Here is a 19,235-nt window from a genome sequence, read left to right on the forward strand (position 1 = left end):
CAGGGCAGTGGCTATAATGAATGTTAGCTGTGGTTTAATGCATATAAATGCTAAATGGGGAAAACACGCAGACCCAGTGATTGCATATGAAGAAAATGTGCTGTATGCAGCGGCTAGGAGTTTCCAAAGTCTCCCTTGTATTTCATAAATTTTTATTTCTGAAAGAAGACAGCCAGATTCCTCCCTGATAGTCATTAGTTAGATAAGCCATCGAAGGGGTGCAATGAAATATTGCTTACTCTAAAGCCTTCTCTGCAGGAAAGATAAACTTGGCTCTCTGTCTTACAAAATAAGGAAACGGCACTGGAAATTGCATACAATTTAATGTAAAAATGATTTTAAAAAAATAAGATATGATCCAGACTGAAATCTAGGCAATATGGTAAAGAAACCCTGGGACCCTGATATTAAAACTCTCATACACCTACACATTAGTATTTCATAGGAGAAACATTCACATTTCTTCCATTTCTATTGGAGGTTTGGATGGGATTTAACTACTCTCAAGACCCTATATCTATTGGCAACTTAACACCCAGTTGCAATTTGATTTCTATATTAGTTAATTTTGTTCATCTTCTGCAGAAACTTAATATGTATCCTATGCCAGACAATAGTTTTCCTTTTGGAAAACTTCAAATGTAGTAAATACCATCCAATAACAATTTCATATCAGTTCTGTGAAAGGGATTAAAGTATTTCATTTCTAGTTATACTTTATATTCATGTTAGGTTATCTTTCAACTCACCAAATTAGAAAGCAGGATTATCTATGAAAAATGAATTGAAGCTGAAAAAGAGCAGGTCTAACTATCTATTTACAAGTATGGACATTCCCAAGCCTGACTTTGCAAGTGCAGGGAGGAAAAGAGGGTGCAGGCGCTCTCACCTAATCACAGACCCGCATCATTCGCTTTCTTTTAGCTGTGGATTTGATTTCCATTTCCAATTCTATATTAACTTATCAGCAAATCACGTTAACTGTATCAGTTAAATCCACAGAATGCAAATCTGTATTTAATAACAGCGAGAGGCAAAGAAGAGAGCTTGGTGAAGGGTTTAAGCCAGAGCCAAGGTGAAAGCATCACCCCAGTCTTGTCTCCCTCCCTACTGACTTCTGAGGGTCCACTCAGCACGTTCTTGGAACTTCCCTCCAATCGCTGAAAACATGGGATGCCACACCAATTATCTAAACATCAGGTTTTCTATTTTTATTAAAAACTCACAAATTTATTCAACATGTTTTCTTTCATACAGTGAATGGTCTAATATGCACTGGAGGTCACACAAGCTTAGGTTTATAGAACAATAAAAGACATATGAGAAATTTAATATATAAAGGAACAAGTAGCAGCTGCTGACTGCATATTTGACCATAAAATTTAAATATTTTGGACTTTTATTTTAAAGACACAAAAATAAAACCTGTGTGGGTCTATATAAGTCATATTAACAATTTCATGAATGTTCAACAGGACTAAAAATTAGCAAAGATGTTTTTTTAAACCTTGTAACACTTTTTTTTAACACTTTCTCAAGTTGCTGGTGCCAGGCACCATTACAGTATTTGTGCTATAATTTATTCTATTTGGCAACTGTCTGGATATTATGTTTTTCCTTTGCCTCGTGTAAACAACACCTTTTTACATACTAGCACAGTGAGCTGCAAGCCCTGCAAGTCTGTCAGAACATCTACAGGAAAAGAAAAGGAACAATTTTGGTTGATTGCTCAAAACATTTTGTTTTTGAACAAGAGGTTTTAAAACAGGATATATTAGTAAAACACTGAACTCCTGAATTTAACATTATACGTAAACAGTTGACTGTTTTTAGTTCAATAGTCTCTCTTTTTTTTTAACTTTCGTGTGAAGGTAGAGTACTTTTTTTGTAGAGGTGATGTTCAAGTCATTTTACTGAGAGGTGTGGCTGGAGACCATCCTGTGGAGAGACGGGTGTGTGTGTGTGTGTGTGTGTGTATGTGTGGTGTGTGTGTGTGTGTGTGTGTATGTGTAGAGAGAGAGGGAGGGAGAGAAAGGGAGGGAGGGAGGGAGAGAGAGAGAGAGAGAGAGAGAGAGAAAGAGAGAGAGAGAGAGAAATTTGTGAAGGTAGAAGAATTGAGAGCTTTACATTAAAATTTTGAAATTTTGGCAAAAACAAAAATCAAAAACTCGGATAGACAAAAAATATATATATAGTCCCACCTGATGCACAGCAGGTCGGTGTTTCTGAAGCTATTAAGAGTTTGTTGTCGTCGCTGAACTCTGAGACAACACTAAGATCTCCCAGAACTAGGACCCTCTTGACTGGAAAGCTTCTCCTCCCTCACCCGGCTGAGCCTCTAGGTTTCCCTCCCCAGGCTCCTGGCATTGCCCAGGACTGTTCAAGGCTGCAGCTGTCAAAGCCGTCTTCCAGCTAGCCAGAGGAGCCGCCGCCGGTGGAGTCTGTCCACCGATCCAGACTCAGGTTGAAGGTTGAGGATAGCTGAGAATTCCCCTTCAGGAGCCCCAGTTCTGCGTTTTGCCAGCCAGTGTGTGGATATCCCAGCTCTACCGTGAGGCGGATTTGGATCCTATTTTGGACCCCCTTTGCCTTCCAGTCTCCCCCATACTGAGAATGGTCCCCGAGGCTGGAGGAAGAGGAGCAGGAGGCTTGCTTTTTATATGTTTTTTTTTTCCTATTTTTTTTTTCTTAAATAAAAGTTCGTCTCTGTAGTCTCTGTACAACCACGAGATCCCGTGGCCCATGCGAGGCCCCGCTACCACACGGCTGCCTCGTTCATTTCAGGAGGATGGGACAGGTGGTTCCCGTAGCTGGCCCCGCCATTGACGGACAGAGATGAGAAGGGTGGACTGGGTCCGAAGACCTCCGCTGACATGGAGTGGAGAGGCCCGGGCAGGCTGGGCTCAGGACTAGGCGAGTCCCCTGGGGGATGTGCCAAGATGTCGGTGAATCGCTGTGCCTCGCTGGAAGGGTGATGGCCAGGCAGCGGGTGGTCCAGACCTCCCAGCGGCGTCCCCGAAGGCCCAGATGATGGCACAAAAGGTAGGTCCACTGGCGTCTGGGCCTGCGAGGATGGCGGTCCTTGCGGGAAGAAGTCGTAGTTGCCCCCGGGACCATAGTACTCGCTCTGGTAATCTGCCGACCAGAAAGGAGGTGTCAGAGCACAACCCTGAGTCTTGTGAGACCACAGGGCAGGAAAGACCCGGCAGCGGGCATCTCAGGGCAGCTCGGGGAACTGGCTGTTCGAGAGGCACCAGAGCAGGAGAGGAGATTTGTCATAAAACTCAGAGCTTCTCCCTTCCTGGGACCCTTTTCTCACCGGAGCTGGGACTTCAGCCACCTCCCCTAACTTGCTCTGGGTCTTTGCCCCTACCCCTCAACAGAAAGCTAGCGGTACTTCCTGCGCTGCCACCCGCTTCCAGCGAAGCCGGCTCAGCCTGGGCCCGCCTTGCTGCTCGGCCACACTCACCTCCGTAAAAGGAGAAGGGGCCATTGGGGATGAGCTCGCCGGGCTCCAGGCGGTCCACCAGCGGCCGCATCCGGCGGGGACTGCGGAAAAAGGCGTGGCGCCGAGCGCCCAGCGCGCTCAGCTGCTTCATCCTCCGCTCCTTGGAACGTCGATTCTGGAACCAGACCTGAAGTACACAGGCACAGGATGAGATCGCGGAGACCCCACTGGCCAGCCGGGTGTGCAACGGGGGCCCAGTCACTCATTCCTCCACTGCCACTTGGTGTGCGTGAATGTGTATGTGTGTGTGTGTGTGTGTGTGTGTGTGTGTGGTGGTCTCTGAATGAATAGTACCAGGCCAAGGGTAGGTGTGCAGGATTCCCAAGAAGGGGAGCTGAGCAGACTACTGCCTTGTTTGATTTTGTAGTCCCACTATATCCAGCAATCACACGCTTAGCATTATATTATCTTAGGGATCATAGACACTGGACCGCTTCAAAATAGTGTCACATACACAGCTTCCCTTTCAGGGTCTCTTGTTGGTCCCTACCCCCATATCATGTAGTGACAGAGATACAGAAAGCTTTCTGCTGATTGTTTCCCAAGGGTAGTGACACCAAAACCCACAATCTCCTTTTCACACCCACACAAAATCTCGACGTGCCAAACATACTTAGACACTGCCTCTCTCCAATAGTGACAGACACACAAACCCATATTCATGAGGTTCACACAACCTCCCAGAGGCTGCCCTTCTAACACTTGAGCAGGCACATCCACCCACACCCTCACCCGGCCTCTAGGCACTTCGATTAGACACACAGTACAGGCAGGGCCAGACTCCTGGTATCCGAGACAGGCTCTAGTTTGGCATCTTCCCAACGCAGTGGCCCAGCTATCTGCAGAAGGCTTAGCCTCCCCATCCTACATTAGGCTGCATCTGGGCGGAACCGGCTTCCCACCAAACTATCTCTCCTTCAATCCTGGGCACCCCACCTCCTTGGGCAGGACAAGCCTCTGCTCTGGAGGTTTTCTAACTGGGGCTCAAAACGCACAAATTTGGGGTTGGGGAAATAGAGGGAGAGCTTATTGTACAGAACAGGGAGGAACTGAATGACTCTGGACCCCACAGCCACCTCTCTGCTCCTTAACAAGGGTGAGAAAGGGACAAGCTGTGTACAGAAAGATGGATTTTAGCTGTTGCCACTGTGCTGTTGGACACTATGTTTTCCTTCAGCTTTATGGCTCGCTCTCGAGTCACTCCCGTCCCATTAGCCACTGTCACCTCTGTGGGGCTTTTTTTCCCTCATATTCCAATGTATCAGGACAGCTTTTTCCTAGTCCCACTAACTTCTTCTCCTACCCTCAAAACTCTGGGCTCTCCCAGGCTCAGCCTACGTTCCCTTAGTGGTCATGTGAGCCTTTGGGGAACAGAGTGGTCAACCAGGGTTCTGACCTGAATGACCCGCATGTTGAGGCCAGTCTCCTGGGCCAGTTGCTCACGGATATGGCGTGTGGGCTTGGGTGTAGCTGCAAAGGCTGCCTTCAATGTCTCCAATTGCTTGGCTTTGATCGTGGTTCGGGGTCCTCTGCGCTTGGCACCTAGGTTCTGGTCATCGTTTTCATTGCTCCCACCTTCCTTGTCCGACACGTTGGCACTTTCCGAGTCCTTGGCATCATCCTGCGATGGGTCTTGGGAATCCGGAGATAAACTAGGGTCACTGCCTGTGGTGGCTGGGAAGAGAAAAAGGAGTGATGAGCAGGGTCCTTTCTTTCCTCCCCATACCCACCCTCTAGCCAGTTGGGAATCCTGGTCTCACCAGAGTGGAGGCTGTTCTCTTTGGCGACACTGCTGTTACTCAGGTAATCCTCTTTACAAACGAACTTGTTCTCGTCGATGATGTAGAGCTCCTCGCCCGTGGAAAGCTGCTTGTTACACATCATGCACGTGAAGCAGTTGAGGTGAAAGACTTTGCTTCGTGCTCTCCGCACCAGATCGCTTGGAGATATGCCCTGCGCACACCCCGCGCATTTGGTACCGAAACATCTGCATAGGGTGTGCGGAGATGAGAAAGAAGTACAGCAGACAGGGTGAAATAAAAGCCGCCAGAGGAATAAGGAGAGAGGCAGGAGAGATCGCGGGACATCAGGGAAAAGGGAGGGAAAACATTCGGTCAGTGTTCATGGCCCAAGCTGCCCCTAACCTCTAACCTCATGCCTCGACATTATTCCCCAGGAAAAAAAAGTGTCGTGAGAAAAGGTTTCCAAGTGGCTACAAGGGCGGAATGGAAACCGAGCACACATTTTCCGATTAGATTCAGAGATGTCAAATTCGAGCTAAGAGCTCCGCAGAAAGGTCCCGCTCTATGTTGCTAGCTTTGTCTTGCTTTCACCACAAAAAGACCTGAGCACAGGCGCGGGTTGGCAAAGTCCGATCCCGCCCCGAGTAAACAAACACTGACTCTGAGAGAGCCTTGGTAGCTGTAGCTGGGCAGTTGCCACGTTCGTGCGCAAAAGCCTGGCAGATTGGCGCTAGTGGGAGTCGTGGCCGGGTTGAGCGGGCTTCAGGAGTCCCGCTGAGCTTAGCCGCTTGTCAGGCTCTGAGAGCCCCGCAAGCCGGTGGGGCTAGCGCTCTCCGGCACGGATCCAGCCCTTGTAGAGTAAAAACCCGAGCAGTCTGCCGAAGCCCCAAAGCTCAGCCTTTCCGCAATAGCAGCTCGCACCTCCCTTAGCTTCACAGGTCCTCTACAAACAGGAGCCGCGCGTCCCGAATCGTCACTGGGGACTCCGCTTCCTGTTCCTTCGGGCTAAGGAGGCCCGATGGCTTCAAACTCTTTTCCAGATTTGATCAATCCTCAGAAACCAAACCAAAATCGCTGAATAAAGTGTGGGATTTCAAACCAGTGGAAAATACAATTTACATTTGAGGCCATTCTTCCCTGTTCAGCTTTGATTGTGGCAAATAATCAGTTTAAGAAAATACAAGCAAAATGGTAAACAGAGGAGAATTTTCCCGGCTCCAACGAGCCGCGTGTTCGCCAGAAGGTGGCCTTCCTGATGGGGAATCGGCTGGAAAGGCCGCGAAGAGGAGCCGGCGCTGGGCATTGGGCCAAGGCCAGCACGGTACCGTTCTCCCAGGTCTACGCTTATAGGCCAATCAATGTTTAGGGAGACCCCAGGCATACAGGATTGGCCTCAAGGGCGGGCTCTTTATTGCGGCTTTTTTCCACCCCGACCACAGGGACTCTAGTTTGGGAAAGACCTCTCAGAGAAGGAAAAGTCAGTGACTGGAAAAAAGCCGGAGCTCCTGAGCTCTACTTGAAGGAGCAGCTATCTGGGAGGCCCGGAAAAGGCGATTGGTGGCAGGAGAGCTTCGGTTCGGGAAAGGCGAGCGGGAGCTGCAACCCCGAGGCTGCTGTACCTCTCCAATGATGTGGAGGGGCTTCTGAGATGAAGTCGGCTCAGACCCTTTCTTTTCTAGGCACCTGCAGCCAAACACGGACCACACTTTCCAGTATCAAGTAGGACAGATATCTCGGCATCCCAACTACCTAAGAGGGACTTGGCTGCCCGAGAGAAAAGGCAGCTCCTAATGTGGCCACGCTGACCTCTGATCCGAAGCCGGCCTGGAAGGGCCCGTGGGAAGGGAGCAGCAGAGGCGCGGGAGGGAAGTACTCACCGGAAGAAGTCGTTTTTACAGTAGAGCTTGCCTTCCCGGGAGAAGCACTTCTCGGTCAGGTTGCATTTACATTCACAGCACTGGACGCACTTGACGTGCCAGGCCCTGTCCAGCACGTTCAAGAGGAAACGGTCCAGGATGGGCCTTTTGCAGCCCGCACAGTGCACCATGGTCTTTGGTTTGGTCCGGTGAGGCTCCGATCGATGGGGCAAATAGAATCGAGGAGGTGACTCCTGAAGACAACCAGCCTGAGCTTCCCAGTTCCTCCAAAAAGAAAAAACCCGCTCAAGTCGGGCAAGCAAAAAAACCGCACCAGCAAATCAAAAGGGGAGAGTCCAGGCTGGTACGGGGCAGCCCGGGAATCCCAGGGCCGCGGGGCTGGAGCAGCGCCACCTCAGCTCACTAGGCGAGGAAAATCAGTTTCCAGCGGACAAGAAAGCCGCTCTTCTGCCCAAAGCCGAAGAAGGAGTGAAGGTCACCGAGAAAGGGGGCGGGACGGAAATAAAATTGAAACAGGCTAAAAGAAAGACGGCAAGAGCTCGGGATTCAAGAAAGCGACGCTGGGTTCTCTCCTGCTTGAGGTAGAGCTGTCAGAAGTCAAAGTGCATCTGCTTTTGTCGAAGTATGAAGGCAGGTTGTGTGTGCGTGCCAGACGGCCCACCACCGGGTTTTTCCCTTAAAAAAAAAAACACGGAAAGAAAAGAACACAGGAGTAGAACGCTTTGGATCCTACGTTGCCGGCTTCTTGCAGAGAGTCGGGACAGTCTGGGCGACTGCGCTGGGCCTGGGAAGGGGTCGAGGGCAGGCCAAGGGATGAGAGAGAGGGCAGGTTGGGTAGATTTGTTGATTGTAGTTGATGCTTAGGTCCCCACCCCCCTTTGGAGAGTGTTTTTGCCAGTCAAAAATGAAAAGGGACAACTTCGGGCGGACGCAGCCGGGCGCACTCGCTCGCTCCCCACCGCCCCAGCCCTGTCACCTCGGCCGTTGGCCTGCCAGGAGGCCTTCCGTGTCCTCGCAGCGGCCCTCCCTGCGCCTGGACTCCTTCGGGAAGGCAATGTGATCTGGCTCTTCACCGTGCCTGGCCGTGCATCCTGGCTTCAGTCACAACTCGCGGCCGCTTGGGCGCGCAGCCCCGCATCGCTCGGCCCACGCTTCCGCGGCTTGCGTTTCAGCCCCACAGTCTCTCGACTTTTTTTCCCTCCTCCCCTTTTGTTGTGGTGGCAAATCTGGCTTTCCTTTCTAGTATCCTTCCTTTCTTTTTCCTCTCTTTTTCTTTTTCTGGTTCAAAGGGAGGAGCCAAGGGGAGGGGGCGTCTTGGAGAGCTTTAGAGAAATGTCCTGGTGCAGCGGCTACGGAAGGCCAGCGGCTGGAACAGTTCGGTGCGGCTCGCCGGTGTTGCTGTCCGGTCCGCGGGTTTCTTGTTGGCTCTCTCCCAGCGCGCGTCCCTAGGTCTCTGGTTTTCTGGCCCAGTCTTCGGCGCGTCTCTCCCAGCTCCAGCGGCTCGGTCACTGTTCCTGGCTGTTGGCTGAGCCCTGGAAGCCCCCTCGCCTTAACGCAGCGCCCGCCGACGTCACGGCGAACTGCGACCAATCAGCGCCTCGCGGTCCCTCTGTAAACCATTCTGCATTTCCCCCCCGGCCAGGGAGAGTGCGGGGAGACCGCGTTTAGAGGATCAGTGGCGGTAGCCCCGCGCGGTACCGGCGATGGCAGCGAGATGTCCTGGCCCCTTCCATGTTTGGTAAGGCGTCTGTTTCAGTGTCAGGGAATGAAAGAAGGTGCGGAGGAGGCCAGAGTTCCATGGGAGGGTAAAGGCAACCATACGGGGGTGGGGGCGGAGAAAGCCTGGTTGGGATTAGAGTGTAACTGGGTCTGGAAGCTTGGGAGGTCCAGGTACACTGGCTCTGCAATTCAGTAGGTGTCAACAGCCCTCCTCTTCTTGCTCTTTTGGCCTGGAAATTGCCCTCGGCCCAGTTCGAGTCTTTGGAGAGGTAGGGGGCGCTTGGCAGCTTAATCTCCCCCCTTGTCTCTTGGTGCCTTCCCCCCACCCCCAAGTCCAACCAAAGTCCACCCGGCAGGGTATCTGGGAGACACGAGTGTCGATCTCCCGCTGCGCTCTCTTGGAAAGTTGATTCGGGCGGTTTCCTGATGGGGGCGGGGAAACCGGAGGCGCGGCACCAGGACGCGAGAAGGAGTGGGTGGGGAAGCGCTTCGGGTGAGGAGTTGCAACTCTGGCGAGAAGTTGTGAGAAAATTGTGATCCGGAGACACCTTTTACAAACAAAAACAAATGACTAGGTGGGAAACCGCAGGGCTCCCGCGGCTGGGGGAGGTGGTTGCAACGGGGGACAGCACCTCGGCTGCAGGGGAGGGAGGCGTGCAGCGCACTGGCAGTGTAGCCTGGCTCCCAGACCTTCCTTTTTCCAGGCTTGAGCTAGTTCGTTTCTTCAGACATCAGCGAACCATACCCACCAGAGTACACTCCTTAGGGTTAATACACTTTCCTAATTTTGTCTGCCTTATAAACTCCTGGTCACCGTCTACCGAGGCGGGGGCGGATCTGCCTAGTTGTGGGAGTCAGATGCTGGTCCTGAGGGCTTGAACTTTTAATGATTCTAGTTTCCAGTAGCACTCAAGTTAACTGTAGCGACTGATTTTTTTTCTAAGCTTAACCCAAATTTGTCTCAAAGCGGTGTTACTTTTGCCCCCTATTTGGGGGAGATGCTAGGAAGGTCATTACTCGAATTTCGAGGGAAGTAAGAGTGTCCCTGCAGCCATGTCTAGATGATATTTCAGAATCTGCCTTTTGAGTTACTTCATCTATGCACCTGGCAGATCTTCCACAGGTCTAAATTAGGAGAAAAGTGCGCGGAAACGCAGTTGGACTGGCAGTGAATTCGGGTCCACAAACAGAATACCCTCTTCCAGCGAAGAGAGAAGAAGCTGCCCCGAACTTGGCTTATGTTGGATGGCATTGTTAGTTTTTAGAGCTGTGCCAACGCCCCCCTTTCTGCTTTTTCTTGCACCTCCCGGCAACCCTGAAGCTCTTCAGTAGCTCTGCCTTCTCGCCAGCATGATAGTTGCTTTGTAAAACCAACCACCAAGGCCTGCCTCACAGGACTCCTCTGCGACACCCCCCACACCGCACCCCGAGTGTCAGATCTCCAAAGCATTCTCGCTACCCTTGTCCACTTCCACACTCGCGTGGAGCAGTTGTGGACTCAAGTAGCGCAGCCAAGCTCTCACGCAACAACCCCTCTCCTGGTTTTTTCTAGGCTTAGACTCAGGACTGAATGGGGGTTAGAAGGCGGCTCTCCCACCTATCGGGCGGGCTCTTCGGGTTCGGGTTCGGACTGGGCGTCGGGATCTTCCTGCGGACCCGACGCTTCGTAGAACAAGTATCAAGAATTTGGGTACCCCCAGACGTGCCAAGTGCGGCGGAGCGCCGGATCCTCTATTATTACCCCGACTCCCAAGCGGCTTTCCAAAGGAAGGGGCCATCGGTCCCCAGGCTCTCCACCCTCAACTGTTCCAGAGCTAGCTGCTATCGCCCTGGACTCAACCGCCCCTCTCAGGAGCCTGTAGTCGCCCAGGTCCCTGGTGGCTCACTCTCGCGGCGCAGCTGGGCTACTTCAGTGCAAAGCCGAGGGGCCCGGGAGGGGCAACTGAGAAATTGCTGTCTCGGGGAACTGTAGGGTGCCACTGGACTCCGTTGCCCGCCGCCTTTTCCGACTCGCATCTTTCCTTCTGTAGTCGGGGAGAGGTTTTTACTGGTTTGGGGGTGCAATGACTTTGAGACCAAGAAATGGGAGAGAGGGCCCCTTTAGAAGATGGGAGTTGGGCGAAGACAGGACACTGGTTCTAGGGTGTTGTGTTCTGCATGTCTCCGGGTTCAGATGGTGAAGAAAACCGGTCGCCGAGCCAATCCCGGCTTCTGGGATGTGTGTATGTCAACGAGCGGGAGCAAGGCAAGGCATGTATCTTGGTTCCTTGATTCTGTCTAAAATCCATGTTTAACACTTCGGCAGTGACAGCACACAAAAATAATGTTTTTCCCCCCACCGTTTCCACTGAGCTCTGATTTTGAAATGTAATCAGTAGTGGAGACAAGGAGAGAAAACGGACCCAGCTTTCTAAATCCGCCATCTCTGAATCCACCGAATTCAGCTCTGCCTAGGTATAAATGACCGCTGAAGATCCCCAACCTTCCACCCTCACCTACACTGCCGCGCTGTCCACGATTTCAAATACACCCGTTTTACTACTCTCCATCCCTCAAATTCACATAGACCCTCAGTCACTTATATCCCGGCGAGTGTCCTGAGATTCAATTTGGAAACCTGGCCATCATTCTCCTCCACCCTACTCCCAAGGCACCGTAGGGAAAGGTCCCAGAGGGCCCAGATAGTGACTTCCATAGTAGAGATTTGTCTTCTTAGAAGCTTCTCAAAAGCAGTTCGAATGGAGGGAGAGACCCTGTCTCAGAACTGGGACTAACTAGCCTTCCCCGCTCACACACCCCCATCTCCCTTGCCTCTTGGATCCAGAGTCCTTGAATCCATATCCTCCACACCTGCTAGTCCAGCCTGGAGTATTTCCCACCAACCAGGAACCGTCCTTTCCTAGTCACTGTGGGTTGCTATTTAATTCCTAGAGTGGCCACTTCCTTCCTCTAGTCCAGACCAGGTCCCCAGAAGAGGGAGAGGAGGCCACGCCACAGTAGTCTCCTAGGACTGCCAGCCACAACCTCCCCCCCAAATATTCAGCAGCATAGGTCTAGTAGGGAGGAAGGAAGGAGCCAGCTAGATGCACCCTGGACCCCTGCCACCTGGAAGCCACACAAACTCCGCACAGACCTGTGAAGATCCAGCTTATGCAACATGGAAAACTGCTCTGCTAGAGTCTCTCTGATCCAGTACCCTCTTCTTTCCCTTCCCCTCTCTCGAGGTTTGCGCTCTTAATACGAAGTTCTTTCTAGTTTATATCGTTGTCTTCCCTGAACTGCATAGTAAAGGAGTTGTGGGAGGGGGAGATCTTTATTCTCTACACTTTCTGAGAAGGGAACCCCAATCTGAGCAAGGGCACCTGCTCCTATCACTGCGTTACTGAAGGTGAGAAGTCGGAAAAGGTGGACCTTGCAACGGTGTTCCAGAGTGCACTTTGCCCCCCCGGAGGCATTTTCCAAACCGAGCTTGGGCAGTAGTAGGGAAAGGACAGTGAAGCCAAGAAAGGGCAGTATCCTGCCGAATATCATGACATGCACCTGGCCTAGGTAAACAATCCAGACTTCGCATGAGGGCTGGGGGGACTCTGAGCATGGGGAGGACGGTTAGAGCAGCTGCGAGGTGGAGCATGCTAATCCCAGTCCAGCTGAGCAATGGTAGTCACCACGGAAGAGAGAGGTTGCGTTGAAGGAGACAGAAGTGAATAGAAAAGGCGTGAAGAAGAGAAGGCATGCCCCAAAAGCAAGAGGCTGTAAAGGGAGGGAAGATGTGTCAAGAGAAACACATGGAAGAACGAAGCAAAGAAGGAGGGGGGACACCCTTTGTCGTGGTTCGCCGCTGTAATCCCAGTACTTGAGTTCAAGGTTGCTACTCAGTGATGTCCAGGCAAGCCTGAGCTAAAGAATAATACAGTGTGAAGAAAGAAAAAAAAAAAAGCTAGTGGAGAGAAAACTAGAAGCTGAAGAGTCCAGAAGCTCCCAACCAGGGTCTTCCACTGGGACCTAAGTGGGCTGTGCATGTGACAGGCACATTCCTGGGCCGGAGGAAAGGAGGTTGGAGTCTGGTGGGAGACTTAACGCCTATGGAAAGCCTGTGAGCAGCACTGGGCAGGAATCCAACAAATAAATAAAACGTCTAAGACAGCGTGACAACAATGTGTATTTGGGTGCGTGCCCGTGTTCCTCTGTGTGAGCACACACTCACACCCGTAAGGAAGACAAACGGGGCGCCTGCCTCAGAGTAATTAATCCTCTCACTAATTGACTCTCTCCCCTTATCTAATGGTGGTGGTCACTGCTGATATCTGGAGAGATATCAAGTGGGAAGGGAGGGAGGGAGAAAAACCCCAAAACTAGCAGCCTTTGGAACTGAGAATGAGTTTGTTCTGAAGTTGGCAGCTCTAATCCCTTATCCTCAGCACCTCCCTCATTGTTGGGCAGAGTTCAGCAGATGTGACTAACTGCCTTGCCTGTCCAGGTTTGGGGCAATGTTAACAAAGATCATCTAGACTTAGAGTGACTAGATCATGCACACCGAGGACCTTCTGTGGATATGCACCTGGGACTTAAGTGTCTCAGCTGAAAATCACTCGCTACCCCTCTGCTAGACGTGGCCCACATGGCAGTCTGTGACTCTGACTCTCTTGTCCTCCCCCAAGGGAGCTACCTGCAGTCACTGTCTATTCTTCCAGGACCTCAGAGAGATGCATCCTGCAGTCCCTGACAGAGCTGGAGAGGCTTTTAGGATGGCTGGGGAAACAGCTTGAGAAGAATGAAGAGAAAGCAGTAGAAGGGATGAGGCTAGGCCATGGATGAGGAAAAACTTGTAGAGTTACAGAAATCCATTCAGACATGGAAGTCCACAGAGTGGCTGTCATCTGGCAAAGCTGTGGTCTCTGGGGAGGAAGGAGGAATGAAGTGGCTGCTGCTGGGTGGGGAAGAATGTGTAATGGGTGGGAAGGCAGGCAGGTAGCCGTGCCTCTGTGCCTGTGTGAACAGCTCTATGTGGGCAGGGAGAAGGCTCCACACACTCACCCCACTCCATGCTCAGGCCTCAGGACTAGGAAACAGAAGCAGGGGACTGATCTGTCTGTTGGTAGCTGAGTTGGCTGAAGGGACCCAAAGACCACTATTGTTGTTGGAGTGTCCATGCTTTGGGAGGTGAAGGTCAACTGTCAAACCTCTGAGGTAGCAGTGTCTTCTGTTGGCCTCCTTAGAGGCTAAGTAAATAGTCAGAGACCGGAGTGGAGGGCACACAGTTTCCTAGAGAAACAAAATAACTCTCAGCCTCACTAAACACAATTCTTAATTGCCCCTTGGGGGCCTTTGTACATTTGACCAAAGCAAGTCCCCAAGCAGTAACAGCAGTATTACTGCGAGGGACCAGAGGTCCAGAGAGAGCTGAGGGTGATGGGCAGACCAAGAGAGGTGGCTGGTATGTCAGAAGAGGTGAGACGCTTGGCTTCCTCTCAACATCACTGTCATGCTTTAAGAGGAAAAAAAAAGAAGAAAGAAGGAAGAGAAAAACAAGCAAAAGGAATACAATTTCAGGCCAGAGAAAGAGAAGGGCATATAAAAGGCAAATAGAAACCAGAAAGGGAAGAAAGTGAAGAAGAAAGAAAAAGGCAGGGAGGTGGAGAGAGACTATAATAAAAGAGGGTGAAGGCGGCCCCAGGAGGCTGGGCCTCGTCCCAAACCATCCGTCTTCATTGTCTCCGTGTGTGCAAAGGCAACTCCGGCATAAGGAAAAGCCACTATTGGAGCCGCGGCTTTATTTTATATCCTATACATCAGGAGGGAGGCAAAGCTTTATTTTCGCCAAGAGACAGATATTTTATTTCTCTCTTACGGTTTTATGTGTGAGAGATGTCAGGTTGCCACAATGGATGGCTAATGCATAGGCAAGAGGAAGCCGTGTTGGCATGCTGTGTGTCATAGGGTCTTGGGGGGGTGAGCGGGCCTGGGATTTAGGGCTGATGGGACACTCTGGGGGATTTCTGCTAAAACATCTCTCTTCATAAATCCACAAGCATGGTCAGCTCAACAGGGAGAAGAAGGAGTTTTAGAGGGAAAAGAGTTGGGCTTAGTAATAAATGAACACACAAAGGAACCGCTTACCTTCCAACTAGCGTGGGCAATAGGGGCAGACAGAAGTTCCACCGACAGGCAGAGGGAGGCTTGTCTTCAGAAGGCAGATGAAGGGTGAGAAGAGATGAATTTAAAACCTAGAACCCAGAAATGGTGTCTTGTGCATTTATAAATACATCTGCAAATAGAGCAGGCATCTGAGGACCAAAGCAGTTTTATCTTTTAAATTAAGAGCCACAGGAAGCAGAGGAAGGCTGGACACATGTGCCCTTCACAAGGAGATATGTTCCTGGCAGAACTGTGTCCATGTGGCTTCTTTTGCCCTATTTATATTTCTGGTTTCTGTCTTTTATCCACATATCCCTTTCTTCAGAAAGCTTTTTTTTTTTTAACCTTCTCAGAGCCTTGGAGGGAAAGAGCCATTAATTTGCAAATTATCCGATCTGTACAAGGATCAAGATGGGTGTTTTTCACTGCTACATCTAATGTTTTGCGTGGACACACACATGCACACACAAACCTATTATACTGTGAGCCCTCCAGTGGAGGTGCCAGATTAGAATTCAAGAAAAGCTCCTTCCTGCCAACGTGCTCCACATTAAGCCCCAAACCTCAAAGTGTCTAACGTTCTCATTTTTAAACCCCAGGAGATGGGAATGAGCATAGAGAGACAGTGGCGTTGTGTGTGTGTGGGGGGGTGTCTCTGCATTAACCTGTCCGTCTGAACTCGGACTCACTCTCTCCTTGTCAGTCTCCCCTCTTCCACCTACAGAGACCACCGCTTATAGGAGTAGCCTTCATTCATTTCATGTCTTGTTAATTGTTTGACTTGTTGGTTTGTATTTGTGATGTAGCAAAAAAAAAAAAAAAAGCCAATTATATTCCTTGCCTCATTTCAGAGGATCTCAGGCAGCACAAGATTCTAGACAATAAGCAAGGCTACCTGGCCACGCTATCGCCAGCCTTTGAAGAAGCTATTTAACCTTTCTGGGCCTCAGTTTCCCCTTCTGTAAGCAGGAGATTGGGCTAAATGATTGCCGAGGTCCCTTCCAGCTCCGACTTCCTCTGACCGAATGAGATAATGTGTGAAAACACTTTGTAACCGCTAAAGCCGGACGAATGCCAGGGATTATTATTACGATTCTAATCAATCCTCTTTTCTCCACATGGATCTTGGCTGTTTAGCGCCAGCAAGCAGGCTAAAGAGGGCCCAAGCGGGAAAGCTTAGCAGAGATGGAAGGGCTCTGCTGGGGATAGAAAACCCCTGCATCTCTGTCTCTGGGCTCTCGGAAGCCAGGTGGGCAGTGGTGGGCAGGGGTGGGCAGGGGGAAGCAGCAGGATGCACCAGGACCCATTTTAGTCTGGGCTGTCACAGAGGGTGTGTTTCTTCAAAAGCATTGTTTGTTTCCAAGTGACTGACATAGGAAGGCGATTTGCATTTTTTTGTTTTTCCAGGGAGAAAGGAAAGAACAAGGTGCAGCTGATTAGCAAGTTAATTATTTCAGTACCCCAAGGGTTCGTGCGTGGTGCTAAGTTGTCCAGCCCTGGTGTAATTTCACAGTCTGTGCATTTCTTGGTGAGCACCTGGGGTGCCTGAGTCTGTCTCTTTCTCCATCCACCTGCCTTGTGTCTTCCTGACACACCTGGGGAAAGGGGGCAGGACCTGGGGTAGGAGTTGGTACCGTATCAGTTGAAGGGAGACAACTTCTGAGATGCCCTCTCCCTCCTCTGAGTGCTTAGTTACTTATCTCATTCTTCACTAATGTATTTTTTTAAAATTAATATTAATGAGGATGGTTATCAGTAAGTGGGGTGGCTGTGAGGTGACATCCAAGTTTGGTCTGGAGATAAACTGTGGTGGTGGGGGGTGGGGAGTGGGGGTGGTCCTTGCTTCTCACCTCCTTCTGCCAGGTCAGTTCTCCAAGCTCTGTTTGGTTTCTCACCTCTGACCACCACTTGTTCTGCTTCAGCCTCCTCCAGCCTGACCTCCCCTTAGGTTGTGTGGTCAAAGGGATGGATACTTTCCCCTAGAGAGATGAGTTGGAGAAGCGAGCATGAGCTGCAGAATTAACAGCTTCGGCCTCTGCCACTAGGTTGACTTCCTGCTCCCAGGATGGGAGGGCCAGCCCCCTGCCTCTCCTTTTGAGCCCAGCAAAGGGGAGGGGGGCTCTCCAGTTTACTTAAGAGTGGTCCCATCTGCTCAGACTGGCCTTTCATAAGGGGAGGGATTTATGCAGTGTCCTTGTGCTTAGACCTGGGATTTGGCTGAAAACCTTGGGTCTCTGAGAATATTACCTAATGCTGCAATGCTCAGTCATGGAGATGATTCATGATTTTTGTCTTTGTGGAGAGCATGCGTGCGTGCGTGTGTGTGTGTGTGTGTGTGTGTGTGTTACTGTCTACTGTTCGCACTTTGAATCCAAACATCAGGAGACTCCTTTACTTTCTTTTTCTTCTTTTCTATATTGTCTCAGGAGACGGCCTTGGAGGGCCAGCTTCTCAACTTCAGCAGTGTGAGGATGGTGTGGTACTTACTGATGCTGCCATCCAGCTGTCCCCACTCAGGCTAGCTGATGGAGAGTCTGGAGGTTCACTGAGAAGGCAGTGCTGGTGACTACTTAGCTGGTAATGACAGTATTTGTAGAGTGGGGTAAGTCCAGTTGCTACTCAGATTAGGTTTAGCTTCTCTGGCCTCATCGTGCTAGGATGTTCGGGTAGGACGGAAGGCAGTGAGAGGAACTTCAAGGGACAGAGAGATGGGCAGAGGGAGGAGCTCCGTGGATGGGAGCCACAGAACATCAAGGAGAACAAGGTTCCATGTGGAGTCCTGGGCAAATCTGGAAGAATCTGCAAGGTCATTTATTTATCTTCTTTGCGATAAAGTGTGACTTCTTTTAAGTGTCAGCAGCCGGTAAGCTCTTCTTCCAGCACCTTCTTACTCACATCGGGAGTTTGGCCTTACAGATGGAGACCCTGCTTTCCCAGTCAGCTAGTTTCTCTTTGCCTCGGGTGGTTCATAATAGAAATGGAGCCGGCATTCAAGTCCCCTGACCAGCCTTCATTCTTTTTGTTTTGTTTTGTTTTCCTGTGTGGCCCTAGCTATTACAGAGTTTACTCTGTAGGCCTGCCTCTGCCTCCTGAGTGCTGGGATTAAAGGTGTCTCCCACCACAGTTGGCTAAACCTTCGTTCTTTTTTTGTTGTTGTTTGCTTTGTTTTGAAACTGGTTCTCACTATGTAGCCCTGGCTGTACTGGCACTCACTAGACAGACCAGGCTGGCCTTGAACTCACAAAGATCCACCTGACTCTGCCACCCAAATGCTGGGATTAAAGGCATGCACCACCACTGCCCAGCAAGGATATAGTTTCTTCTTAAAGAAAAGAAGCAGAGACCCAATTTGATGGCTCTTTTCAGGAAGGATTTGCCAGTAATTTGATAAATGCGATCTGTTTTCCCTTTTCTGGACGAGTGACTTTGTCAGTCAGGCTGAGGGCCTGCAGGAGTGTAAAGGTGCCTTGGTCTTCCTGTTTTACTCACGCTAGGGTTTGGGCTTGCTTCTGATGCACTAGGAGGAGCAGACACATTCCAGACCCAGAGCCTGGAGTGTTCTCTCTCCCCAAACCCTAAGTCCTTACCCCCCTTTCTTTATTTCCCTTCACCACAGATGCAGAGGCCTCCTAGCAAAATGTGGAGGGATGGCCCTCAACCAGGCTGGAAGAAAGCAAGCAAGCAAGAGGAGAGCCCAAGGAAAGGTGGGGACAGATGGGATTTTTAGATAACACTTGTCTGCTATACTTCTCGTGTGTTGTATGTTATAATCTCCAAATTTCACATTTGCTGTAGTGATCTACAGTGTGTAGGCACCAGTCAAATGCTGCTTGGCCAAAACAGTGTTAAATAAAACTGTAAGAAATGCTACCGGGGTTTTGCATGGATTATTTAATTCTATCAATGACAAACAACACTAATATGCAGCATCTCGCCCAGCACAGTATCATGTTTCATTTATATATGCCGAGACATATTTAAGCATGAAAGATACTGTTTCCCGACACATGCATTTCCCAGTGATTACTTAGACGCGTGATAGAAACGGCAGAAACCTCTCTCACACATAAACCCGCACCATCATACACACAGACCGCCTGTCACACACAGTCACACAGCTAGCCTGCTACATACATATCTGCTTCATCTATGAGCTTCCACAGGAAAATGTAGATGTGAATTTTGCTTATGCACTTGCCTACTATCCCAGGTCCGTGCACCAGTGCATACCTAAGGCACAATGTCAGAGTCTCT

The 19,235-nt window shown here is 50.4% G+C and overlaps 1 protein-coding gene and 1 long non-coding RNA gene across 2 annotated transcripts; one reads left to right on the plus strand and one right to left on the minus strand.

Moving 5' to 3' along the window:
* Positions 1-1,267: 1,267 nt before the first annotated feature.
* Lhx1 (LIM homeobox 1) lies at positions 1,268-8,625 on the minus strand. The gene is made up of 6 exons (XM_057775410.1): positions 8,104-8,625; positions 7,128-7,802; positions 5,269-5,495; positions 4,905-5,182; positions 3,470-3,635; positions 1,268-3,135 (listed from the first exon to the last, which is right to left on the minus strand). The coding sequence occupies exons 2-6, from the start codon at positions 7,295-7,297 to the stop codon at positions 2,756-2,758; spliced, it is 1,221 nt and encodes a 406-aa protein (XP_057631393.1). The 5' UTR covers positions 7,298-7,802; positions 8,104-8,625; the 3' UTR covers positions 1,268-2,755.
* Positions 8,626-8,767: 142 nt separating this feature from the next.
* LOC130878362 (uncharacterized) lies at positions 8,768-18,811 on the plus strand. Its single transcript, XR_009057438.1, has 3 exons — positions 8,768-8,865; positions 17,408-17,583; positions 18,598-18,811. It is a non-coding gene; the product is annotated as an uncharacterized LOC130878362 (long non-coding RNA).
* Positions 18,812-19,235: the final 424 nt, after the last annotated feature.

The sequence above is a fragment of the Chionomys nivalis genome, chromosome 7, assembly GCF_950005125.1.
Source record: "Chionomys nivalis chromosome 7, mChiNiv1.1, whole genome shotgun sequence".
Taxonomy (NCBI): domain Eukaryota; kingdom Metazoa; phylum Chordata; class Mammalia; order Rodentia; family Cricetidae; genus Chionomys; species Chionomys nivalis.

What these genes read in the sequence shown, in the direction of transcription:
- Lhx1 (XM_057775410.1), bottom strand. Translation starts at nt 7,297, where the DNA reads ATGGTGCACTGTGCGGGCTGCAAAAGGCCCATCCTGGACCGTTTCCTC. An exon ending in TGTAAAAACGACTTCTTCCG is followed by an intron (nt 5,496 to 7,127) that starts GTGAGTACTTCC and finishes CACCCTATGCAG; the next exon opens with ATGTTTCGGTACCAAATGCG. An exon ending in TCAACATGCGGGTCATTCAG is followed by an intron (nt 3,636 to 4,904) that starts GTCAGAACCCTG and finishes TGTGTACTTCAG; the next exon opens with GTCTGGTTCCAGAATCGACG.